We start from the raw sequence: 27307 nt of genomic DNA, 5'->3' as shown, positions 1-27307 counted from the left end.
CTGAAAAGTGTTCAACTGCACTCCTCTTTATTACTTTTAACACCCAAATGTTGTGCCTTTAGACACCTTGCTCATTAAAATCACTTGCACAGGAACAAAAGCACATCAGATCAGACTTTTGCTCATTTTACCTGAAAACTTGCCCATTACATATTAGGTGTTTGTCATCATACATCATAGTATTGTTTAGTCTTAACTTGCCATTCCTAATTTTCAGTATTAAAATGGAAAGTGTTATATCAGTTGGCAGTGTTTTTCTCCCATCACAATTAATGTTTTTTTGCTACAGAGCAAGAAGAAGAAGAAGACTGACTTTATCCCGTACAGAGACTCTGTTCTGACATGGCTGCTGAGAGAGAACCTTGGTATGAACATTAATATCTACTGGGAAACAGTCTTAACTAATGGAATACAGTGCAAATATATGTTTGTAAACTGTGTAGCAAATTCCTTGCTGCTGAACAGCAAGAAAAATGTAACAGTCTGTATCCTGTAACATGAAGTGGATGTCAAAAAATGACTGGAGCTAGTGTACATTACACTCTGCCAATTTAAGAAGAACACTCTCAGCAGACTGTATTTCAGCCTAACTAGACAAGGACACCCACCTCCATGGTTCAGACATGATTGGAGGGTAGGTGCACAGTGTATCTTAAGTTTCTGCTGGCACATGTAGTACATAGCAGTTAAGTCTAATGAGAGTGAGTTCCTTTATTGGTCAGCGCCAGGTTTGTTATAGTAAATTTTTATGCAATTTCTATGCTGAGCATTTCTACTAAAATACAGTAAAACAAATACTAAACTTGCTTACGTCTATGCATAATGTCTTTCACATATTATGTGATCAATCAGTAATTAATCTTCCTGCTGACACTTTGTCAGGTGGAAACTCCAGAACAGCCATGGTAGCTGCTCTCAGTCCTGCAGATATCAACTATGATGAAACCTTGAGCACACTCCGGTAAGGTTTACATCCAGGACCTATAAAATAACAGCAAATTTATTACAGTTGACTGTTTTTTGTTTTTTTTTCAAGCCCTTCTAAATTAAGTGTATTATCAATTTTAGCTATGCTGACCGAGCCAAGAACATCAAATGCAATGCTGTCATCAATGAGGATCCCAACAATAAGTTGGTGCGTGAACTGAAGGATGAAGTGTCCCGACTGAAGGAACTGCTTCGTGCACAGGGCCTGGGAGACATCCTTGACAGTGAGTTTTATGCTGTTATAGCAAACCATATCTGCAGCCACACAGCATCTACCTTCTCACTTAGGGCCTACTACACATTCTAACATCTTTTCTCCTAATCACTGTCTTGTTGCTTTTAGCCATCTGACTTTGTTCCCATCGCATTGCTTGTACTTGTGGCTACTACAAAACCAAAAAGAGCTTTTACCAATTTTACCACTATGTTAGTTTATTATGCCTCACGAAGGAAAACATTTAGTTTGTATTATGTATGATAAGTACCATAGTACATTAAATGCACTGAATATTTAAGGAATCATTTAACAAAAATGTAAGTAGTCAAATCTGACTGATTGTGACTGATACCATAAATGATAGTTTGCAGCTACATTCAAATGTCACACTTCATTTACTGTATACAAGAGTAATGGCTCATAGCCGAGTCAGTTAGAGACATAATATACCCATTAATAACTTCTGAAGTGATGAATAACTTGCCTACTTGCTAATGCCTGCTTAGAACATGCCTAATGACATGAAACCTAATAAATCATTCCATGCCATTTCTTGTCATCTCTGTTATCATTCTCATCCAGTTCTCTAAGAAATGTCTGTAACCTATTCCTCCCATTCTACTGGCACTGACCTCTGAACCTTTTCATCTTTTCCTGCTTCCTCTCAGTTAATCCAATGGGGGATGATTACCCAGGAAGTGGAATCAAATGTGTGTATATGTTTGGTAGCCATGCAGTGTCTATTAGTATTTGCCCTATTAGTATTAGCTAACATTGCATATGCCCCCCATTACCTCTATATTAAATCTGCTATCAGCTTTGCATGTAAATGCTAATAAAATCTGAAGCTTTATAGAAGGAGTCTGTAGGTGTGTTGATCTGGCGAGGCTTGGCATGCCACTAGGTTAGCATGCTTTGCGCTTGTGTTTCTGTTATTTTTCAGAATGATGGGGGTGAGGCAGTTACAGTATTTTTAGACTCAGATCCAACTGTATCACAAGATACTTTTGGAAAACCTTTAGTTTTAGAATAGCTCTTCTGTCTTCCCCACCTCCACCCTCATCATTTTTGTACCATATCAGCCTATGACTCATTTATAAGCTTCTTTTCTTGGCGGTGATCTTCCTGCTTTTTATTTTGTTTTGTTTTTTATTACTAATCATTTACTACAGGTGACAGTGCTCAAAGCTTTAGAATGCAACTTCTCAGTTCTCAAACTGGGGCTCAGAGCTACAGATGGAAAGGTGCATGACTTTGAATTTCTAAGTAGCCAAACCAGTGGGGTCCAGAAGTCTTAGACCACATTGACAATGTCTGAGGCATTCATGTAAAGCTGGAAATAATCAGTTTTTAGAATTTAGCGAGATTGTGAATAGGCTTTGTATATAAATGAAGCTTTGGATATCTTGAGTTTGATTTCTGACCTATAATTGATCTACAAAGTATTCCTTGTGTTAAATATTTATTTTTCATGGTACATGTTCTAGCGTATAGTGTTTTTAAATCCTCAAACTTTCTGACCTTGTTCAGATTTGCATGAAAATGTCACAGATTATCAATGTGTCCTGAGGCTTTCTGACTTCAGTGGATATATAGTGTTGACCAAAGTTGACATAATAATTTTGTTTGTATTGAATAGTTGGCTAGTGGGCCCTATGCTGTGCTTAACACATCCTTTCCCTTGCTATTTAGACTAATATTTTGTGAAGCTGTGAAGTATTTCTGCCTAAAAATAGATAATAATGGTAATTTTACCTTTTGTATCCCACTATGTACTAGTTGTGTTGATTAGCTCAATGTATTTCCTGAAAAATGACCTATAATGCCAATGATCTCCAAACGTCAGCACCTCCCAAATCATTTATATTGCCCTTTTTTATTTGCCATTTGTTTCTTTAGTCCAGTTCTTTAGAGGACACAGTCGGTATTAGCTCAAAGGTCCTTCAAGCCATTATAATCAATGTGAGCTGCTTGACCTTTAGTGAGGCTGCTGTGGCTCTGTCATGTTTGGTGTGTGTGTGTGGTGGATCAAACTACTTCACTGTGGGCTGAACTTTGGCAGCATGTGTCAGCGACTCTCATCTGTCCTCCCTCTGGACCTTCTTGCAGTCTCCATCTCCCTCCCATCCTATAGTTAATAAACTGAAAGCAGTTTTCACACTGTGTGTTTTCATTCACATTGGAGTACAGTACCAAACAAAAGCAACAAAGTGACGTCTCACTATTACTTGGAACTTTACACACTAGAAATTAAGTGCTCAAAGTTAATTGCTCTGCACTATAATTCTGGCCTACATAAAAACAGCCTTCTGGAAACTCTGTCATAGAGTACAGGCTGAAATCTAATGTGTTTTCTCTGGAGGTTAAAACAGTTGTGGTAAGCAGACTGTTGAAAAGAACCTGGTGTGAAAACTGCTGCTCTCTGTAGCTGACCATTATACCTGGTGTTTGTCTTAACGCTTTGACATACAATGTGTGTCTTACATTGGTCTTCCTTCCCCTTTGTCCTTTCTCTTTCCCCATTTCTTTCTCTCTATTCTCTCTCTTCCTGTTTGGTATTTGTTTCCTCCATTATATGTGGTTTATTACCCCTATCCTGTCCTGGGCCTATCCCATCTTCCTCTGTGTTCTCTTTCTTTCTCTCTTGCTGTTGGCTCAGACCTGAAAGACATTCAGAACAATAAGAATAGATACTTGATAGCTTCAGAGAACCAACGCCCTGGCCATTTCTCCACAGCCCCTATTGGTTCCCTGACAGCTTCCCCATCCTCTGGCTCACTGTGCAGCCAGGGGGGTTTGCAGTCGGTCACCAGCATCCAGGAGCGCATCATGTCCACACCAGGAGGAGAGGAGGCAATTGAAAGACTCAAGGTAAACTAGACCGGTGTCTGATGATAAAACACTCTTCAAAGTACACTTACTTCTTTAGTTGAGAGAGAAGAATCATGTTGCTGTTTGCTCACTGTGATGACTCTAGCTTTTCTAACTCTAGCTTTAAATTCTTTATTTACTCACTATATATTTAATAAAACCTTTTTCTCATTCAATCATACCTTAACTAGGATAGTGCTAAATAAGCAAACAGTATACCTCATAATTATTAATGCCAGACAAATAAAAATGTCCATAATACATCAAAGTATTACATACCAATTTAACCATTGTTGGAAAAAGACAATAAATATAGTGTATTTAAATTGTGTTATTGTCACATTGTTTGAATTATTTCATTTTATTTAGTTTTTTTGGTTACTTTAATGTCAGCATGGGTCCTGCTGTTTTGTTTTTTTTAAAGCTCACACATAGTCAGGAGTACACATTTGGCCTCTGAGCTTTATATCTCTCACTCTCTTAGTAGACCTCTCACTCTGCTGATAAGGGAGCAGGATGAGGAGCTGCAGTTTCCATAGCAACCATGGTGCCCAGTCTGTCTGTCATCCAATGACGTCAAGCACTAACGCAGATACAGAGGAAATTAGACAAAAACAGATCAAGTCTTATTGGCTTTTCACTTTAATAGTGAGGCACATACTATTAATATCCTAAATGTGTTCCAGCTATTTTGGAGAAACAAAGGTTATAGTAAAAGTTATCCTAAAATATAATGTGTTATCTTTTCCAGAACAGCAGATGGCCAAGCATCTGCCTGCATTTGAAAGATGAGCATTAGGTGTATTGGTTTTAGTGTGTGCTTCTCTGAGCTTAAATTATCATTGGGTAAAGTTATTGTATAATTGGTGATATAAAATAAAGTTTGATCCCGGATCCAAAATTTTATGTAGTGTGAGATTTCTACTAGACCAGGGGAAGGCAACCATGTTTCTAGAGAGTCGCAGCCCTGCTTGTTTTCCAACTATCCCTGCCCTTTTAATGTTACATTACAGAGGTTGAAACATCAAAATATCTACACTTACATTTTGCCTCTTGTGTACAGGAATCAGAAAAAATTATTGCTGAGCTCAATGAAACCTGGGAAGAGAAACTGCGAAAGACTGAGGCAATCCGCATGGAGAGGTCAGCATTGTCAGACGATGTCTGTTCATTTACATATCTACTGCTGATGGGGAGAGAAGTGTGTCCTTGTAATGCCTCCATTTATCAAGTTTTTGACACTCTTCCTACTGTCTTTTCACCCATTTTTGCTATCTTTCACCTTTTTCACCTGTGTCTCTTTTCCTCTGCACATATTTTGTTCATTTCTTTTCCCTTCTGTTTCATCACACTCTGCTGCACATGTGCCCTTTATCCACTCATCTGTAGCTGCAGACATCAACCATGTTACTGGTTTTCCACTGAGTCTGACTGCTTCCATTCTCTCCCTTTTGTCATACCCCGAACCATTTGCTATTAGGCACACTATCACTTCTCATCCACATTCTCTCATTCCCACAGATGTCTTTGCTGAAAATATGTGCACTGAGTTACTCGAATGAATTATATGGAGAAATATACTAAGAATGTTTTCCAGCTCCAGTTTTGTCTGAGTTACCATATCTTGCCTTCACTACAGGGAGGCCTTGCTTGCAGAGATGGGTGTGGCAATCCGTGAAGATGGAGGCACATTGGGTGTATTCTCTCCCAAAAAGGTAAAACCGACATGTGAGAGATATGTGTTTCCCATGATTGGTGATGGAGCACACGCTTCTTATTTCCATGAAAACTCTTCCTATAGGTCAATGCTTTTTCTCATCTATTCACTTCACCACTGCCTTTCCACTCTTTATATGTTTCTTTCACATACTCAGCTTAGCCATGAAGGGCTACTTGATGAGCAGTTTGATTGTTTTCCAACCAAGAAGGTTTGTTTAATTTAATCAGCAGATGAAGCACCTTTCCTTCATTAGATGTAGCCCTGTAATAGAGAGAATTTAGTAAAGACTTAAGTCTGGATTAGACATCATCAATGTGTTCATTCCATAACCAGAGTTGTTGTCATGGTTACTGCCATATTTAAAGCTGCACTATTTACCCTTCTGGTTACTAATCAATCTACTAAATAGATTGTTCTTTTTAGACTGTTCTTCTGCCACTTAGATCTATTATTGCTGTCCTGAGACTTAATAAGTTACAGGCAGTAATACATCCCCTATTCTTTAGCCAGTCATCACTGTGAAGCAGCTACATAAAGATCAGTAGATGTGTTACTATGCCCCCCCCTTCTGTTCATTGTTGTTTTTGTTTTTTTGTTTTTTTCTTCTTCTTTGTTCACATCCACATCTATTTGTCTCCCATTCATTTTTTTCTCTCTTTCACTCACTGCTCTTCCATGGCTAAGAATTTCCTTGAGAAGCCTTGTGATCTCTTTGCAGACTATAATTGGGTGTTTTCCCCCAAAAAGGTTGGTTTGCTAGCATCGCATTAGTATTGCTAGACTGTAGTGTCGGCATTGTGACAATGAGTGCATTAAAAATGTCAGGAAACACGATTTCTCCTCACATTCATGTAGGAGGTCAGGTGTCACAGACAGGCCACCTACAATATTTAATGTCAAACTATGTTAAATAACATTTCTAATACGCTGCCCGTCCAAAATAAAAAAAGTCTCCATCTGGATTTAACTAAGCAAATAGGTATAGGCCTCCGATTGGATAATTACTGCATGAATGATTATGTTTCAGCTGCCAAAAAGTTTTTTAACCCTAACTAATGCAACGAGTATCTTCTCATTTCTTAAACAACCATGATGGAAGACACATCCTGTGGTCGTGGAAAAGATGGCCTTTTTTTTGGACCAGCATTGTATTTGTATTTACACGGGTGAATATTGAAGAAAGTAGTAACATCCAAGAAATGTTCTTGTGGTAAACTTTTTGCGTCTCGTGTATCATTTGTAGACACCACACCTGGTTAACCTAAATGAGGATCCTCTCATGTCAGAGTGTCTGCTCTACTACATCAAAGACGGAATTACAAGGTAACCAAAATCTGAATAATAATATTAAAATGCTGCAGAGTATGTGGACATTTTTGGAATTCCTGGAATTGGAGTCTTTAAAAAACTGTTCTGTATTTCACTTTTCCTCTTTTGATGTTAAATGGAAGGAAACTTTCAGGGTCTGAGAAAACTGGTTAAAAAAAAATTTCCACTGCTCACAAACTTTTTTCCTTTTTGTACAGCCTAAAGTTAACTCATTCATACATTTCCACGCCATTGGGACAATTAAAAAAGATGACTCACAGATGAAAGAGCCTATAGTTCCTTAAAAAGACAATATTCTCAGAAGTAATGGTTCAAAAGTTCCCTTTAACTTGTGCCACTGGGTGGTTGCTGAAATGACTGGCAGTACAGTGTTCACTATAACAAAATGGCCTCTGTGATTGTTTCAGGGTGGGTCAGGCTGATGCCGAAAGACGACAGGATATTGTTTTAAGTGGTGCTCATATCAAGGAAGAGCACTGCATCTTCCGTAGTGAGAGGAATGCCAATGGAGATGGTGAGGCATCATATTATGTGTTTGCTTTGTTGTGCTTTCATTGGCATATGTAAGGGTTGAATACTTGAAATGACTATGAAATATGTAGATTTTATAGCAAAATATCAAACCTGATTTTCTGGGTTTATTTTATGACAAATACTTCTAATACTTATCTGTAAACCGGAACCTACTATAGACACTCTGTCAATGAATGAATAGGATATTTTTTGTTGTTTTGCCCTAAATGGCATCAGTTACTGCATATAATGGATGAGGTCTTTGTCCTTTAACATATAAAAATGAACAAAATTGAATCTTTAGGGTGAGTTACTGATGATTATTTGGATTGTTTTTTGCTAAAGTTATCGTCATGCTGGTGCCCTGTGATGGATCGGAAACTTATGTCAATGGAAAGCGTGTTGAAGATGCAATCCAGCTTCGTTCAGGTACATACCTCTTTTTTTCTAAATGATGTTGCAAATACTCAAAATACTTCAAATGTGAAGACTGTATTATGTCTGTGGACCAAGGACAGTGAAATGACATATTTTTACCAAAAATTTTAATTGTATAATGGTAGCTTTTTCTTCTACTTGGTTTAAAACTTAAAATTTAAGAAACATTGTAAAAAGATGTTGGTTGGTTGCATTTACATTTGCATTTTTCTTTCATCACTGGAAAAAAACTGTATCTTGTCAGATTTCATGCCCCCAATGCTTATATCTGACACATGTACTGTACCTTCTTTCAGGTAACCGTATTATCATGGGAAAGAATCATGTGTTCCGGTTCAACCACCCAGAACAGGCCAGGGCAGAAAGGGAGAAAACGCCATCTGCTGAAACACCTGTGGAACCAGTGGATTGGACTTTTGCTCAGAGAGAGCTTCTGGAGAAACAGGGAATTGACATGAAGCAGGAGATGGAGAAAAGGTAAGAAACCCATTCTATTAGCTTTATTAACAAAATTTATTTGTGGTTGTGCAAGTAGCCTGACTTTGTGACTTTTATGGATCGTGTAGTATGCTTTGAATTATGTTTTTCACAATATATTTTATTCACAACTTAACCTTGTCCAGGCTCACTGAGATGGAAATCTTATATAAAAAAGAGAAGGAAGAAGCCGACCAACTTCTGGAGCAACAGCGATTGGTGAGTTCACATTATCCATTTTTAAATCTAACGCACTTTGTGAGTTTTCTCGTTTCGTTACGTTTGTTAGAGGCTCTAAAGATGTTAGTAATAACTTCACAGTGACTTTAAACTAAGTGAAGCTGTAATTTATATGATGCCTTTTGAAAGTTTTTTTTACATTGCAATGAGAGGAAGTTTCTTGGCTGATCCACCTAGTTTGTGATATTGTATGTGGGATTTGTTTTGGGTGAAATGCACCGTCCCAATTCCAATCCAAAGTTAAAGCATGGTTTTTCGATCGTCAGTTACAATTTGAAAGCTAGTTTTTATTTGAGAGATCGTTTCACTTGGTCCTTTTAAATCTGACTAGTACTAATTCTCTCTCTAAGCTCTGACACTTGAAGTGTGTGTGTGTGTGTGTGTGTGTGTGTGTGTGTGTGTGTGTGTGTGTGTGTGTGTGTGTGTGTGTGTGTGTGTGTGTGTGTGTGTGTGTGTGTGTGTGTGTGTGTGTGTGTGTGTGTGTGCGCGCGAATCACTTTTGCTCCTAGCGCATGTTCTTCGTGCATGGAAGTTTTTTCTGGTTTGAGATATAGATGAGCTTTTACTTGCCTTCCTCTTGAGTTTAACAGATTTTTCTGTGGCTATTTGAGTGAGAATTAGATTGTAAGAGCTTTCCCCTTTCCAAATCCCTGTTTTTCTTTGTTTTCTGTGTCTACTGTAGTGGATCTGAATCTTGCAAAGCAGCAATTTAGAGCCAAATTTCATTAGATATTGCAATCAAAATTGAAAACAGACTAAATAATGCTCAGTATTGAAGACACATACCCTTGTTTTTTTAAAGGGATGCTGTTTTTGCATGGTTCACGTTAATAGCATGTTTTCTTAACTCTTTCAGTACTGGTTCTGGACTAAGTTGCAGTGTTTGCTGTTGAGCTGGTCAACTTTGACATGGCTGTTGATTTGCTTGGATTAGATTTCTACTCTAGTTTCCTTGCTCTGTTTTGTTCTGAGTTTCAACTCTTCAATGCAGTTGCTGACATGTACAATGCATTGTGATAACAAAATTTCCTGCTGTAGTTTTTGACAGATAGTGACAATGTGGTTTCTCATTGACTTCTTTGACTACTTCTCCTTGCTAGCCTTACCTGGCATTTGTGTAGCACACTGAGGGCACGGCTCAACAAGTTATAACTGCTCACAGTTGAATCAGTGAATCACAAACCTTTTCCATACTCTGATGGTTTTATGTGCAGAGATACGGGTATAGGGTCCAGACTGCCACAACAAAACATTCAGTTCTAGATGTAGATACAACATCATATAGAAGACATGAATTGTCTGTACCAAATGGTTGTGATCTGTAATGTACTTTGTCTACAAAAATGAGAAACTGCATTTTTTTTCCCACTAATATCTTTCTTGTAGTGGATTAACACTTACCCTCACTCTGCCTCTCCTCTTTCTACTGGCTTTCTGATCAACTGCAAGAACACTCTCTCTTCTAACTCACCGCTAATAATAAAGCCACTCAGATCTTCTGGACTAAATGAGGAAACCTCCAAAATCCATCTACATGCATGCCATTGTAGCATGTTTGGGATCCAGCTCTCAAATGACAAATTTTCACTTAAAGATAAGGAATATATCACAAAACAAAAACAGAAGTACTCCGATCAGCAACTATCTCCTATTGATTTCTTTTCTAATCGTGATAGACATGCTTTACCTTTACTTTTAATATTAATATGCAACATTGGGAACTATATTATTAAAGCTAATATTCCCAGTCCTGATATATGGAAAGCCTTTTTTTAGTAAATGTTTTCATTAATATAATTATTCATTACTGTTTCACTGGAGAAAATATGAGAAAGACAAACTGGCAAGAAAGTCAATGGAAGCCACTGTTTGTAGTATATTAATTTGTTTGTGTTTCTTTGTTTTGAACATAATTCTGGATATGATACTGCATGTTGCCATACATCTTGTACAGTAAAGATGTATGCAAACTACCTAGGTAACATTATTACAGCATTGTAGTTATCTTTGATCATAATTTCTAAATTTTAAACATGAAAATTCTGTCTAAGCTCTATAATTATATTCTAACTTCCACTTGGCCAATGATGGAAGTTCCCATGTTGCATATTTATACCTTTTTATTCATTCCTTTTTTTTTAAAGCCATTTTTTCCATCTTCTCTTTGATTTCCCATTGTAATTTCTCTTTTTTTTGGGGGGGGGACCATTTGGTTTTTGTCCTGTGTTGTTTTCTAAAGGATGGAGACTCTGATAGTGGAGATGACTCAGATAAGAGGTCTTGTGAAGAGAGCTGGAGACTCATCACTTCCTTGAGGGAAAAGCTACCTCCCAGCAAGCTGCAAACCATAGTGAAAAAGTGTGGATTACCCAGCAGTGGGAAAAGAAGAGAGCCAGTTAAAATGTACCAGATCCCTCAGCGACGCCGCATCACCAAGGACTCCAAGTGGGTGACCATCTCTGACCTGAAGATCCAGGCAGTCAAAGAAATCTGTTATGAAGTAGCACTTAATGATTTCCGTCACACACGGCAGGAAATCGAAGCACTGGCTATTGTAAAGATGAAGGAGCTTTGTGCTAGCTACGGCAAGAAAGACCCAAATGAGCGGGACTCATGGAGGGCAGTGGCTCGAGATGTTTGGGACACTGTAGGAGTTGGTGATGAGCGTATTGAAGATGTCATCACCAATGGGTCTCGAGCAGGAGGGGCTGTTATGGATGAGCTGAAAGTGCACATTGATAAACTTGAGGACATCTTACACGAGGTGAAAAAACAGAATAACATGAAGGATGAGGAGATTCGTGCTCTCAGAAACAAGATGGTCAAAATGGAAAAGGTTCTCCCACTAATCACCCCAGATGGCCAAGAAAATCCTCCCAGCGTAGGCACTACTACTGGTGAAGCTAGAACTCCAAGCCCTCTAGAAGGAAAGCCTCCTGTGCCTGAAAAGGCTGATGTAGAGGACGTAGATTCACAAACCAGCCAAAGTACAGGAGATGACTCAAATCTAAAACGAGGCCACATGCGTTGGATGCGTCAAGAACAGTTGCGCCTCAAGAACCTTCAGCAGCAAGAAATCTCCAAGCAGCTCCGCCGCCATAATGGACCACATCGCTTTATACCCCCAGAAGACCGCAAGCTACGCTTTCCCTTTAAAAGTAACCCTAAACACCGCAACTCATGGAGCCCTGGTACGCATATAATAATTACAGATGAGCAGGTCATTGAACTAAAAGTGCCCAAAGAAGCCGTACAGGAAGAAGAGGGAGAAAGCCAGGCTGCAGAAGGAGTGCAGTGTAGAGAAAAGATGGCTGCTTCAGTTATCCAAGTCTCTCCCCCACTGTCAAGCCCAGCAGTCCAGCTCAAAGACAAAGACTTGGAGCAAGGTTTAAGCCAAGGTCAAAGACATAACTATAGGAACAACCAACATCAACAGCCCCATGAACGAGGCCGCAGCAACTCTTTTAATCACCGCCAGCGACCCACTGGCTCAATGGAGTCACTGCAACAGTCTGAAAGCAATAGGAAGCATATGCAGCATTTCTACCAGCCCCGCCAGCATCACAACCAGCCAGCACATCCCCAGCTATACCATCAGCAGCAGCCTTGCCACTACAATAGCATGATGTATACTGATGGCAACTTCAATGGCTACCAGCAGTACCACCACGCTGAACATGCTAATCATCCAATCAACTTTCAGGCACCCCCAAGAATGCGCAGACAATTGTCTGCTCCTAATCTAAAAGCCAGCAGAGAGACGACAGTCTGACAGAGCTGTGGAACTAGTTTTAAATACTTTAAGTAGGCAAACTCATTACAGATCACAACAACTCAGAAACATGATTCAAACCGCTAAAACTGACTGACTTTTGCACTTGAACAGCGTGTTATTGGTTGATCCAAAAGTACTGTATATATTATAGAAAGACATTTATCATTATCATCATAATATATGGCATTTCATCCGTTTTTGCTGCATTGTGTGCGCTGTCATCACTAGCATTTGGAGGTCTGTCATAAGGAACTGAAGCCAACAAATGATAAGGAAGAGACATGCCACGTATACTCTATTCATTTTTCAGCATGTGTGACAATTCATCAATCATGCCTTGATTTGCCAAAATTACCTTCCTGATTCAATTTCTCATTTTATATCTTTTCCATTTCAGTATTGATTTATCAACAGTGTTTTAGCCACCACAGTGTGAATCCACTGAAGTTTCTAATTTTCATCAAGACTTTTTTGTTATTGTGCCTAAATTAGGAACAGAGAACGCCCAATATCTATTTATTTCTTTGTACCACCTAATTGAATGTTAGGATTAATAATCGATTCTTGTCACAATTTAGAATTTCGAATGAAGCATTTTTGTAAAAGTATCATCAGCCTAGATCTGGAATCAAAAACTAGTACTATTAAATAATGTGACAAACAATTATGCGACTGCAATTTTAAAGAGACTGGTATTGGTATTTAAAAAGTGCCTTTCTATTACTAATATTCATTAATCCTGTTGTGCATTTACAACTTAGTATATTCTTTCCCTTTTAATGCTCCTGCAAAAGGTTTCAAATACATTAGCAATGGAAACTTCATAACTTACCTAACCATAACTAACTTATAGTATTAACACACTGAATTTCTTAAATAGTCACCTGATTACTTGATCCCAAACTATTTTTCTTTATTTAAACTTATGTCCACCCATATTTTATATAATTCGAGTTTCATGTCGTTCTCTGAAATATTTTCATTAACAATGTGTATCTCTGAATCCCGGAGTTTATAAAAGACCCTTTTTAAGTAAGAACCACTGTGCTGAAATCCTAGGAGACCTGTCTGTAAGAACAGTTACACAGAATTATATCTATTAGAAAGTACAACTTTACCCAGAACAAAATGTTCCAAATAATTTTGTCTTTTTTTTCCCTGTGTAAACAGTATACCGTGCACTGAACTCTGATTTCTGTTTTATGCAGTCTTAAAATTACATTTTGGGTTTGTGGTTCACTGAGTAAGCACAGAGTTCATGTTTCGAATGGATGTCCTACAGAGTGTTGTCATGGTTTCCAAAGTCTCGCCTTATAAATGCTGGGGGGAGGACAAAGACTTTGTGTTTGCCTAATGTTATTCAGGACAAATATCCATGTCAAATGAGATTTTTTTTCTTAGAAAAGCCTTGTTTTTAGCTCCATCAGAAGGTATTCATACAACCTGGATATATCTGTCAGAGTCATGGTATATGAAATATTGTCCATGTCAGTGTTTTGCCTTTATGCTTTAGCTTATGCTTGTTGGAACTTGCAGCAAGTATGCCTGTCATTCTGCCTTTTCCTTGCTGCATTTATAGCTTTAAAATAACCCATTACTACCCATTACCAGTACTAATACTTCAGAATGATGAAATGATTGTCTATTTGAAAAGTATGAAAGTATATATTCTTCCTTCTATGCTATAACAAAAAACCAAATAACATAATGACATACAAGTCTAGTCTGTCCACCCTTTGCCTCATGTATTCATGACTATCTTTGTATGCAATAGTTTACATTTCTTCAGCTGCAATAAAGGCTCCATTAAAGAATGTTTTATAACAAATATACTGGTGCTGATGGTGAACAGGTAAGCCGGAAGGTATATGAGATCAAATGGACAATGTACCCTATGCTGTTGAAATATACATATACATGTATGTTAGGTTTCAATTCTGTTGAGTATCGAGTGTCTGTTGAGTGTTGTGCGTCTGATTTTTTTTTTTTTTTTTTAATTCACAATATCTAGTGCCTCATTGTGGCTGTGTACCAAGTTGTGTTGCTTCCTTAATCAAGCAGTTTGTGCGAACATACAGTACATTCTGGAACAGTGTTGTTCATAGGTTTAAAAAGAGTTTACTGAATCTCTTTTGCTGGAGGTTTCTATTCAAATTATGACTGAAATAAAATGACATGCTCAAAGTGCAATTATTTGTTATGTTTGGGTTGAGTATGGGTGTTTTTCTTTGCCAGTGAATGAGTTTAGGAATATAATTGATCTCTACAGGAACACACTACACAAGTTGTCTTTGAGACATTGCACAAGACAGGTTTAACGTACTGTAAATGTATAACATTCAACTCATACAACAGTTTTTATAGACGTTATCATTTAATGCTGCATATACTGCACTTGTTATGGGATAGGAATGAGAAGTATTCATTTGTGGGCACATTTACCTCATTCCACTGTGATTTTAGGAACTAAAAGTAGAACAGCAGAATTTAGACGCGTTTGCTTTAGTTGTTTTGTGTGAGTTATATTACCTAAGAAGCATGCAGCCAATGAAACTTCAATAAAACTTCCTCATCATATTTCTGTTCTTCCATCGAGGGAATTCAGCTTCTAGCTTGTTCGTAGGCTTTTAGCAGGGAGGAGGTTGATGACAAATAAAAAGGCTGCATTGTCTTACCAGAAGACACTGAACAAACAGGATGAGGTCATCGGGACCACAGCATGTCCTGCTCTGATGAGGATGGCGCCCCTCATTGGATTACAGTTGACTCAGCATCACATCCCTTTTTCCACTTCAGCCATTTCTCTCAGAATAAAGAATGATGTTTTATTGTTTCATGAAGTTTAATTTACTTAACACTGTGGGCTATTTGCAGGAAAAACATCACTGCAATGAACCATTACAAATCTCAGTAGCTCAATATTAGAATACTAAGCGTTTGTCTTAAATTTCCTTCTTTTGACGGATCATTATTGAAATGCATTAAGTATGTGTAATAGCTATATATATAACTAGAGCCTAATATCAATGGTTTTAGCGCAGATACAGTAATAAACTAAATTATTATATGCATGTCACTGCACATTTTATGTAATTTAAAACTAATTTTCATGTAGCGTTGCATTATGTACACATCTACCTGGATCCATGTGTAATTTGGACTGTTTCTAGATTTTGCTAGTGTTATAGGAATGTGGTTCTGATTCCTAACTGAGTTCACATTTTGTTGCAGCTGATGGACAGTTGTCCATGTGTTTTTTTTCCTCTTCCCTGTGTGTTGGTCTCCAGGTTTATGAGAGCAAATTGCAGGAACTTCAAAAACAAGTGGAGACTCGTTCACTGGTGGCTGAGACGCCTGATGAAGAAGAGTTGGAGGAGGAGGAGGAAGAGGAAGGTGTGTACTACAAATCTCCTGCTCTGCAGACTTTTGTGTACCATGTATAATCTCAAAATATATATAAAAATGCTCTGTCTTCTTCTGTCCAGAACCTAAACTACTTGGATGTGTGTAAAGTATTTTCTGTTTCATTATTTAAAAGAATTAATATCAATCTCCACCATTAATACTGGCGTACTAATTACCTCCTAAAAGTATTCAGTCTCAATTGTCCATAAGTAATATATTTAATCTCTCTAGAAGAAAACATACTACTAATGTCATATAAAATAAGTACTCGATGTCCAAAGAACCACACCTCTAGTTTTTCTTGTTTTAGCCCATCTGAATTAAAAAAATAATTATTGTATTTCCACAACTTACAAGCAGCAACTGGTGGTTTCCTTTTTAGTACAGTTGAAATGTTAAAAGATTGTTAAGTGAGATTGGTGATCCCCGACAGTTTTGTTTCCACGAATCGGTCACTCGAGGACTTGCTCGGTATTGAATTTCTGTTAGGTCTTGTTCTGACCTGAAAGACAACTGGCTCTTATGTTAACCAATATGACAGAATTGGGATGATTACCTTTGACTTGAAGCACATAAATTCATCCCATCCATCTGTTATAGGAAGTATAATGTTTAATCAAAAGGAAATTAATAATGTTATATAATAACAATATAATTATTCTCTGCCATATACTTTAGTTGTCAGTAAATTTGAGAGCAATAGCAGCTCCTGATCACGTGGTTTGAATCTGGGTGATGGGACTGAACTTTTCTTTGTCTTTGGACGAGTGACTTGAACCTTTTTAAGCATTTCAAGCTTTTCTGCAACTTACTATAAGTAATACAGTGTGATGTTGAATTTCCCTAAACACATCAACGAATGGTTTTCAACTCAGGCACAGCTTACAAGAATAATAAAAAAAAATATTTACTTAAAATGATGGTGGCAAGATATTTCACATGACGGGTTACCTATAACTGTCAGTAAAGTTTAGTGGAATGGGCTGAAACAAGCAAAACATGGGCACGATCCTTTTTGGTTTTGTTGATGTGTATATGCATTATGTTGAACTAGTCTCCTGTGTCCCTGCAGTCCCCTGGACTCAGCATGAGTATGAGCTGGCACAGTGGGCCTTTAGGAAGTGGAGGTATCATCAGTTCACCTCCCTCCGTGACCAGCTGTGGGGAAATGCTGTCTACCTGAAAGAAGCCAATGCCATCAGTGTGGAGCTAAAGAAGAAAGTGAGTAAAATCCCAGAAACCACAGAAATGACAGTAACGGGTTGGCATTGGTTAAAATTAAGGTCACCAGTTTTGAGGGTTAAAAAAGCATAATTAGCACAGACTTGAAAGGATTTTAACCCAGTGAAAGGTCAGAAAGATAAATATTACAGTATGCAGAGAAAGCATTTGGAGACTCCTCCAGTAATGTATTTACCTGCGTGTTGTACATACAGAGGTGGATCCTCCCCAGCCTTTATACGTCTGGCTCTGGATGTTTAACTGTGACTCCTGACTCATTTGACACTCAACTTAAAACAAAGGATATAGTTGACATAATGCCCAAAATGAAATTACTCAGAGCAGGATATGCATTAATTCTCACATATAAATCAGAAGCTGATCTGCTGTGGTCCACCTTTCCCATCAGGGTCTGGTGCTATTTATATTGTTGTCCTGCTTTTGAAGTTACATGATTGACACTGGAGAAGAATAATAAAAAGACATTTTCAGAGGATCTTTAGGTTTCTTGTATCTGTATTCATATCTAGTTTTGTCAAGTGCTAGAAAGAGAGAATCAAGGGTTTTATGGTCTAGCTTAACCAATGGACCCTGGCCAGTCTAGTTTTTTGTTGTTGTTCTTGAGATTACCTGATTCTTTTTTTTTAATGACCCTTTTATTCTTCCCATTCCACACATCTTTCCATTCTCACCATAGGTTCAGTTCCAGTTTGTCTTGCTCACAGACACGCTGTACTCGCCACTGCCCCCAGAGCTTCTACCACCAGAACCAGAGAAAGAACACAACTCCAGACCTTTTCCCCGCACCGTGGTGGCTGTAGAGGTTCAAGACCTTAAAAATGGAGCTACACACTACTGGTCCCTCGATAAACTCAAGTAATCACCACAACATGCCTTAAATCTGTCCTGAATTGTGTTTGCACCATACCATCAGTTATGTAGATTCACTGTAAATAAAGTATCAATCACCACAGTCTGCTTTTGCTCAGTCAGCCTGTTGTCAGATCTTTTCTTGTGCCTTTTGTATCAGAAAAACAGTACAAAAATCCAAAGAATCATGCGGCTGACATCTGGATTTCTAGCAGAATTGTTTCCCTTCTGGCCATTAGTCTATTATCATATCAATCATCTTCTCTTTCAGCGTGTCATTAATATTCAGGGCTCTTTGTCATCATTTGCAGGCAGAGACTGGACCAGATGAGAGAGATGTATGACCGTGCTGGTGAAATGGCCTCCGCACATCAGGAGGATGGCGAAGGCACTCTGACAGGAAATGATCCCTTCTATGACCGTTTCCATTGGTTTAAACTTGTGGGGAGGTATGTAAAGCTACAAATGGAAATACCAGATATTCAGTGTTCAGTTAGCTTTTGTCATCAATTTACTAATAATGGATCTGTATTGACTTTCATCCCAGTTTTTCATTTTCATGGTCAAATTCTGTTACAGGTTTGTTTTCATTATTACAGTCACATGGTGGTTTAACATAAATCATTGTTTATTATACTATATATTTATTTTGTTTTATTTCCTGCCTTTTTTCATTTTATTTTTGATGTCATTTGTTTATTTTTGTTACACTTGCAATTTTGTTTTGCATTTGATATCATGTCATTTTTATTCATTTTATTTCACATCACATTTTAAATTGTCTTTATCATAAATTATGTCATTTTTATATTATCATTTTGCTCTGCCTGCATTCTCATGAGATACAGTTCATTCATTCATTCAGTCATTTTTACAAACTTGTTAACAACACAGAGAATTTGGATAATGTGCAAAGTTGTAGTATTTTGTGTAACATTTTCTCTCAGCCTGCATACATTATACGATTCATATGTTAATCCTTTAAGTGGCTTTTGGTTTTGCTATAATATAGTCATGTTTCTATAACTGCTGTGACACCTTGCAGCTTTGTGTAATACCTACCTAATGAAATGAATCCTGTTACATTTGAACACTTATTTTATCAATTTAATTAGTAGTAACAAACTACAGACAAATATCTTACTTTGTCAGACGCCAATGAAAGCAATGACTTGTACATTTTACGTTGTAAGCCGCAGTGGCCTGTTTAACTCCTCTGTTACTTTATTGTTACCTTTCCCTGGTTCTTGCCACTGTTCCCAAACTACCATCTTTCTCAGCTCCCCCATCTTCCATGGTTGTGTTAATGAGCACCTGGCCGACCGCACACCTTCCCCTACCTTCTCCACCACTGACTCTGAGATAACAGAGCTGGCAGACGAGCGCCAGAGCGAGATGTCAGACTTGATTGATGATGAGGCTTTCGTGGACGACACCAGTTCGGATACCGGCACCGAAGAGGGCTCAGACATCTTCAGCGATGGCCAGGACCCCTTCTATGACCGCTCCCCCTGGTTCATCCTGGTGGGAAGGTTGGTGACTGGCAGTGGCATTCCCACATCCTCCACACACAAGCTGGGAGAGTTTGGGTGGATGTTAGTGTAGTTTGGTTCATGCTAACTAGACTTATATAAAAAAACACAACATCAGGCAAATAAAGTATAATGAACATTTTATAAAAATATTGTTGAAATGGATGCTGGACAAACTATTGATGCACCCAGCAATAATTCAGTCATTTAAAATTACCAGCGTTTGTAGACAAGGCATCTTTATTTCACATAATTTTATTTTCATAGCTGGCAAAAACTATAACTTATTAATTATCAGTAAAACCCTGTATGTAAAGAATATTTCAGAATCAGAAAAATGTAACCAGTTTTGAATTAACGCATAATTAGTCCCATTTGTTGCAGTCACATACTTGATTTATAGGAGTTACTTTTGATTTAGATTTAGTTTCTAAAAAATGAAAAGCCACTATACTTTTACCTCCACCTCTTCCTCCCAGTGTGTTTCTTCCCCCGCCATTATCACCAGCACTGACAGTATTAACTCCCATTTGTATGTGAAGTTACATGTATTTGCTGTGTCCAAGTTCATTAGGTGTCTGTCATTTTATTTTTAAAACTTTTTTTTCTTGTTGCATTTTCTGCATTGTGGTAAAATCATTTGTTCCATAATCTTGATTTTTATTTATTTATTTATTTTTGAACATTGCTTTGGAATATAATAAATGTTTTGTAGATATATAGACACAATGTTATTTGGCAGACTTGTAATATTGCTTTTTATTTGTTTTAATTAATTGTTTGAGGTGAAATAATATACAGCAGCAGCTGTAGCAGCAAATCATAGCACACATCTTCTGCCTCCACTCTGTTTAACATCATAGCTTAGTAATAAACACTGTGTGCCAATCTCAGAATATGACGACAAGCCAGCCAGACCCTCTGCCTCTGCAACAGTCATAGCTCAGCTACCTGCGTCACTGTGACTTCAGAGATTTTACAGATTGATCTCTTTCCCCTGCCTTAGCCTTGAGTCTCTTAGGCAAGTAAGGATCAAGGGGAGGGAGAGCTGGGAGAGAAAGAGTAGGTCACCAGGGGTGTAGCAAGACAAATCAACTCCCACAAAACAAAATGTCAGTGAGCGCGTGAGTGAGAGACTAACATCACCAATCCCGAGACACAATAAACCACTTTTTTTACAGCCTTTACTGCTGCATCCCAGGCGATCTGTCATCACCCCTGTCACGCTGTTTAAAAATAAAGGGGATGGTATAAGCTGCTGGTTTCACTGCCCTGAAGCATGTATGGTTTTGTGTGCAAATGTTTTTTTATGTTGTTTTTGCCTGTCCCTTAACATAAATGTTACTAATATATTACTGTATGTTATTGTAGTCATTAATGTATGCTATAAATGGTTTGTGCATAAGATGTTTTCTTTACCAGACAAGCTAAATATAAAAAAATAAACAAAACCAAAACATGTTTTTGTATCTTAGACTGCAGTAGTTGTGCCACTCTGCACCAGAATCCAATTTTCATTTTCTCGTCCTTTTTACTCCCAGAGCTTTTGTGTACCTGAGCAACCTGCTGTACCCTGTAACACTGGTTCACCGTGTTGCCATAGTAACAGAGAAGGGCGAGGTGCGTGGATTTCTGCGTGTGGGGGTCCAGGCTATAGCTGGTGAGTAATTAATGAGCATCTCTATGATGTTAGCACACAGTTTATATCCTGTTAATCTCTCTCTCATTTGTGTGATGAGTATTGTATTGATTTTGTAAAGGCAGAAAGTTGAAATCCTTGCAAAGCAGACTGTTGACTGTTGTTTTTTTATGTTCTTTGTGTGGCTTTAGTCAGCTGCATCTGATAGATCCTGATAAGACGATGATGTTTTTCTTTGTAGCTGACGAGGAGGCCCCAGACTACGGGTCAGGAGTTAGACAGTCAGGAACTGCCAAGATTTCTTTTGATGATGAGTACTTCAAGAAGGTAAGCCCTGGGTGAGATGAAAGAAGTTTCAAACCAAAGTGAACACTTTTTGTGTGTGTGGGTGTGTATGGGACATTGGGTGTATAATATTTAGCTTTAAACACGAACTGAAGTGTTTTGTTGGAGTCTTGCAGTATATCCATTTCCTATTAATTTTCTAGAAACAACTAAAAGCAACAGGACATGTTGTTTGTCATATTCATCCTATATAGCACATATAAGATAAGATTAGCAGAAATAAGATAAAAGATAAAGATAAAATAAACTAAACTTTATTAATCCCTGAAGGGATTTGGGGGAAGAGAAGGAAAATATACTATAGATAGGATTCAATTTTATTTATTGAATATAACTAGAGCTTTAGTTATTTCATTTCTCTCTACCAACTATATGCTAATGTCTTCCTTTTCTTTCTCCTTGTCGTCCAATCAGAATGACTTCCCTTCCACGGTTATGACCCGCTCTGGCTTGTCCCTGGAAGAGCTGCGCATTGTGGAGGGTCAGGGTCAGAGTTCAGAGGTCATCACACCCTCAGAGGAGCTAAACCGAATCAATGAAATGGGTACGGCTGCCAAACCTTCACCTCTCCAGTCGTAAATTTTACCTTCTGAGCCCAAATGGGAAACACACTTGGCAGATGGTTCTATTGAATGGAACTTCAGATGTTATGTAAATGAGGCTGATGCAGTTTCTCGTGCTTTGTGAAGGAATGTGTGCAAAGGATATTTGAGGAGTGAAACACAGACTCTGCTATAAATCCCATGCTTCATAATGTGCAATCAGATTGTATTGTACAGAGCATAGAATTCATATGTAGATTACCAAGTGCAGTTGCAGGTCATTTTCAATAAATGACCCTCAATAAATGACCTTTCATTATAGCCCCTTAACTTTCCTGTGTTGCTTTACTCAGATCTCAAGCTGGGGGAAATTGCAGACACTAAGATGAGTCTTGGTGATGGTCTAGCAAGTCAGTTGGAGGTGGGCAGCATCTTTACCTTCCGTGTTACTGTGCTCCAGGCCAGCGGCATCCCTCCTGAGTATGCCGACATCTTCTGCCAATTCAAGTGAGTTTGCAGTTTTCACATTTCAGCTACAGAGTGAAAGGCTGATGAATTTTAGTTGTCTTTTACATTGTAAATATTAATAAAGTTACTTGTAAATATGACACTCTGAGTCACTTTTTTTTTTAAAGTTTCCTACATCGCCATGACGAGGCTTTTTCCACTGAGCCTCTAAAGAACACTGGCAAAGGAGCTCCACTGGGCTTTTACCACGTCCAGAATGTGAGTGCATACACACATACACTTTGCATGTGCATGCACACACTGTACTTGACAAATTTATGGTAATTAACACCTTTTTTTTTTAACTGTTTGAGCAGATTTCCGTAGAGGTTACAGAATCCTTTATTGAGTACGTTAAGACCAAGCCCATTGTGTTTGAAGTGTTCGGCCATTACCAGCAGCACCCACTGCATCTTCATGGCCAGGACCTGATCAGGTTGGTGAACTTGGTTCTCCTGATGACATTCTGGAGTACTGTTCAAATTTAGTACAGAAGAGTAGTTTGCATTTTATTGATTTTAATTACATAAATAAAAAATATTTTCTAGTTTATACTTGAAAGATTATACTTAGACTTGTTTTTTTATTTACAGTCCGCCAACACCATCAAGGAAATACTATCCTATTCCCATGCCTCTGTCTAAACCAGGTAAGGCTTTTAATGATGCACCATACTACTCACATGGCAATATGTTCTGCACCTGTCATCATCATTTCAACATGTGTCTTGTGCCTATTCTGATTTAATAAGCATGCCTCATATTTCCTTCCACTTTTCTTTCATTTCTCGCTTCCTTTGGATTTTTTTTGGATATTTAATCATTCTCACACCATCCATAATCCTCTTACCCAACTCTGTCCTCCATCTTCCACATGTCCTTTTTCACACATCTTTTCACAATTTTCCCTCACCATTTGTACAATATCACACATTGGGGACCCAGACCACACCCGTAAGATAGAGTTAATCCGCTACCTGATGAGCGGCTATGTGAACGGCAAGGTACTGGACACACTGTCTGAGCACGCTAATGCCCTAGCGTCCTCTGCTGTGGCCAGTCTGGAGGACGAGGCTAACCAGCTCTCACACTTTCCCTTCCTCCCCGTGCCCAATGATCCTGTGCTAATTGTGCCCAGGCACCATGGTTGGTACACTGTAGTAGCTAAATGACCAGATTTTAGATGTATCTTTGTTGTAGTGATTAGACTAGTGCTGTGCTTTGCTCTTGTGGTGGTCTGTGGCTGCTGGCTATAGCACAATAAAGCTCTGCAGTGGTTTTGTGTGCTGCACATTGCTGCAGGTCTATTTAGGTCCAGTCAGCTCAGTCCAGCCCTTCCCTGCAGCTGAAAAGGTTGCCTGAGCTGACACCTTCAGGTAAATCTGCTGTGTTCGTGCTCAAGCTTAAGCCAAATAATAAAATGAGTATTTATCATAATTGTAGACGATCACTGACAAAGCATCCACAGCATAAATCTGACTCTAGGGGCTTTATAGGTTTGACTACAGTCCAATTATGGTAGTTTTCACATGGAATAATATTCAATCCAGACATATTGAACAGATATGATTTTAGCTGTGTGCCTCAGAGATTAGCCTGTTCAAACAGGAACATAATCCTAATGTGCCAGACAGCAGGGTGCTGTCATTGGGTGTGTAATCTGTGATTTAGCTTCTCAACATCTTAATATGTGCAACCATTAGTTCAATTTGTTATATTTTCATTTTTTTGTTTCCATCTTCTTAAATGGGTTTTATAATTAACATTAACATCTTAATATTTGTGTTTCGTGTGCAGGCTCTGGATCCTATTGATCAGACTTTTTCATTTGAAATACATTTTGTCAATTTGAGTCATTGTGTATTTGTGTGTTAGTTCCAGCCACCAAGTTGAACACCATCACCAAGTCCAACCTAGGCCAGTGTGTCAGCAAGTACGACCTGCTTGTCTGGTTTGAGATCAGCGAGCTGGAGCCCACCGGAGAGTGAGTATTTTGTTCACCTACAGCATGTGTTGTGTACAGTTGAGTAGAAAATAAATACAAGATTTTGAGCTGAGGCATCACATAAACAATACATTAATGTAAATCATAAACCAGAGAATAATTTCATTGTTTGTTTTCCATTTAGTAAAAATCCTCGAAGAATACATGAAAAACTTCCAGGCTCATTATAACCTCCCTCCTTTCACAGGTACATCCCAGCTATAGTGGATCATAGTGGAGGACTGCCCTGTCACGGCACCTACCTACTGCACCAGGTACTGAGGAATCCACACCTTGCCTGCTAGATACACACCCTACTCACTAATTCTATGAAGTTACTTTGCCTTGTGCACAGATTCAGATTTCATCTCTTTCCTCTTAACTTACAAATCAAAGGCAGAGTATTTTTTTTTTCCTTTTGAACTAGAAAATGATACTACTTCTTTACAAGATTTAGAAGCTTAATTCTGTTCTAGCTGTGTCGACTCTGATCTTAAGCTTCTGTCATTTTTTGCTGCAGGGGATCCAGCGGAGGATCACAGTGACTCTCATCCATGAAAAGGGTAGCGAACTCCACTGGAAGGATGTCCGTGAGCTGGTCGTGGGTGAGTAGTCTTCCCACAGGGTTTATTAGTTCTAACCTTCAATAGCAAACTGGCACAAAGCTGAGACAAATCACAGCTGAACCTATAGGAGTGTCACGAAAGCGAGAAGAGTGTGTTTCTGCCTTAGTTTCAGTGGATATTCTGACAATATGAATAACACCTCTGTCATCTCAACGCAAATGTGAAATGCTGCGTCTGCTTTGTACCTGTAACTTTTGGGCCAAATATTTGCATTTCACAAGCTGAGTAACAGATTGCCAAGTAATTTATTTATATGCCATCAAAAGAAGTCTTCTCTGCTCTTGTGATGACAGTATACTTATGTTTTGTTCTGTTCTGTGTCCTGGCAGGTCGAATCAGAAACAAAGCTGAAGTGGACGATAGCGCTGCTGATGCAGTCCTGTCCCTCAACATCATTTCTGCTAAGAATATCAAGTCATCCCACAACTCCAACAGGTAGATAAAGTGCTCACAAAGCTTGTAGTACAAGAAGTTATGTTCAGTATATGCAGTTCAATCAACGGCATATATTCAGTAGAATCAGTATTTCAAGGTGCAAAGTAAAGATTTGTTTTCTGCTTGTACTATATTTTTGTTGATTCTCATCACAGGTCTTCCTGCTTGAGTTGGTTGAGAGTCAACATTTTTTTAAAACACTGCAGAAAAAAACAAGAAACTGATGTGTCTTCTTTAATAATGAGTTTTAATGTGTTGCAGTATGTGGGAATCTGTTTTAAGATCATGTATGTGTTCTGGTCTTTATATTTGCTGAATACACTTGGGAATCATTGCATGTTCATTTTCATTTTCACTGCAGTTAATTTTCTTGTTAATTTGCTCCATTGTCTCTGTTGCCTGACTCTTTGTGCTTCTCTCTTGTTTTTCTGTGCACTCTCTTTTTTCTCCCTGCTGCGGCTGGACTCTTGATTGTGCTCAGACTTTCTATTGATAAGGATATTGATAGGTACCAGTGAGCAGAGAACATAAGGCTCATTCTTTGAAAGACCTTTATGCTTCTCTTTAGTCTTGTAGAGTCATAGAAATAAGTTGTCTACATTTTATGTTTTTGTTTGCCTGTTGCATTATGTCTTTCCTTATTGCCATCAATATTTAGTGTCCAAAAAAGTAATCCCACTCAAAGCTGTTTAGGAATGAGTAAATGCAATTCAGTGTTATATGCAACTGCAACCACTATTTGTATTGGGATGTTTTTACACACTGCCGAGTTCAAACTACAGTGGTATGGTGATCTTCTATGGCTCCCATTTAGCTATTATGCTGTATGTGTTAATGTAGTAACAATAGCCAACGAGGCACCACAGGGCAGTTCTGGCTCTCTGTCTGTGGATAAGAGTGCCCCCTGCTGCCAGAGTCATAAAAAATGTAATATTAACTAACTGTAAGGCCTAACATTGATCTATTAAAAATTGGCTGTGAGGATTAATGTATTGAAATATTATTGAGTTTATACATTTACACTATAAGATGTATTTTGCATTACAGTTTTACCATGACATGCAGAACTTAATAAACCTTACACTCTGCATGCCACCATATCTATTTGTGCCAGCTGTCACACACAGTGCTCGCTGCACTCTGCACATTCCTGACACTCTGTTACCAACTGCTGCTCGTGTTATGTCTATTGTCAAGGTGTCCTCTTGGTGCATTTCCTCACATGTTGTCATGATTAGGGATAAGTGTGAGGGTCACTTCAGTCACTGCACATTGTTCACTTCCCAATCTCACCATCAGCAATACAGTTATAGCTGAGTCACTTTAAGATTCTTTGCAAAATTATCCTAACTAGGATTTCTTAGCAGATCATGTGTGAGTTCATTGCTCTATATTTTTGTTGAGGCCATAACATTTGTTAATTTTCCTCTTCAGGACTTTCTATCGCTTCGAGGCAGTGTGGGACAGCTCCCTGCACAACTCCCTCCTGCTAAACCGAGTCACTCCATATGGAGAGAAGATCTACATGACCCTGTCTGCATATCTGGAGGTCTGTCTACTACCACTTCTACTAAGTTGTATCTTTTTGCATTCAACTCTAGATTTAACCTGCATGTCAAACATACTTAACACCTG

General features: G+C 38.4%; 1 protein-coding gene across 7 annotated transcripts in view; it reads left to right on the top strand.

The window, feature by feature from the left end:
• Window positions 1-27307, top strand: part of kif1b (kinesin family member 1B) — a 50730-nt gene that overhangs the window by 17496 nt on the left and 5927 nt on the right. For 2 of the 7 annotated variants that reach the window (XM_026367701.1, XM_026367700.1), the window contains 28 exons: window positions 290-365; window positions 883-961; window positions 1069-1211; window positions 3942-4075; window positions 5139-5218; window positions 5715-5790; window positions 7039-7118; window positions 7532-7638; window positions 7983-8066; window positions 8372-8552; window positions 8699-8771; window positions 15855-15960; window positions 17045-17193; window positions 17891-18069; window positions 18375-18512; window positions 19344-19595; window positions 21137-21255; window positions 21476-21561; window positions 21994-22123; window positions 22475-22628; window positions 22757-22847; window positions 22946-23064; window positions 23222-23277; window positions 24503-24611; window positions 24820-24886; window positions 25132-25216; window positions 25567-25672; window positions 27107-27221. In XM_026367701.1, the coding sequence (XP_026223486.1) occupies window positions 290-365; window positions 883-961; window positions 1069-1211; window positions 3942-4075; window positions 5139-5218; window positions 5715-5790; window positions 7039-7118; window positions 7532-7638; window positions 7983-8066; window positions 8372-8552; window positions 8699-8771; window positions 15855-15960; window positions 17045-17193; window positions 17891-18069; window positions 18375-18512; window positions 19344-19595; window positions 21137-21255; window positions 21476-21561; window positions 21994-22123; window positions 22475-22628; window positions 22757-22847; window positions 22946-23064; window positions 23222-23277; window positions 24503-24611; window positions 24820-24886; window positions 25132-25216; window positions 25567-25672; window positions 27107-27221 (3174 nt within the window). Of the gene's footprint in view, window positions 1-289; window positions 366-882; window positions 962-1068; window positions 1212-1878; window positions 1915-3863; window positions 4076-5138; window positions 5219-5714; window positions 5791-7038; window positions 7119-7531; window positions 7639-7982; window positions 8067-8371; window positions 8553-8698; window positions 8772-11031; window positions 14758-15854; window positions 15961-17044; window positions 17194-17890; window positions 18070-18374; window positions 18513-19343; window positions 19596-21136; window positions 21256-21475; window positions 21562-21993; window positions 22124-22474; window positions 22629-22756; window positions 22848-22945; window positions 23065-23221; window positions 23278-24502; window positions 24612-24819; window positions 24887-25131; window positions 25217-25566; window positions 25673-27106; window positions 27222-27307 lie in introns of those variants that run through there. The other 5 variants (XM_026367703.1, XM_026367702.1, XM_026367707.1 and 2 more) reach the window with 3 other exon arrangements.

The sequence above is a fragment of the Anabas testudineus genome, chromosome 7, assembly GCF_900324465.2.
Source record: "Anabas testudineus chromosome 7, fAnaTes1.2, whole genome shotgun sequence".
Classification (NCBI taxonomy): domain Eukaryota; kingdom Metazoa; phylum Chordata; class Actinopteri; order Anabantiformes; family Anabantidae; genus Anabas; species Anabas testudineus.
The sequence above is the reverse complement of the archived record's forward strand: the minus strand, read 5'-3'. Positions and strand labels throughout refer to the sequence as shown.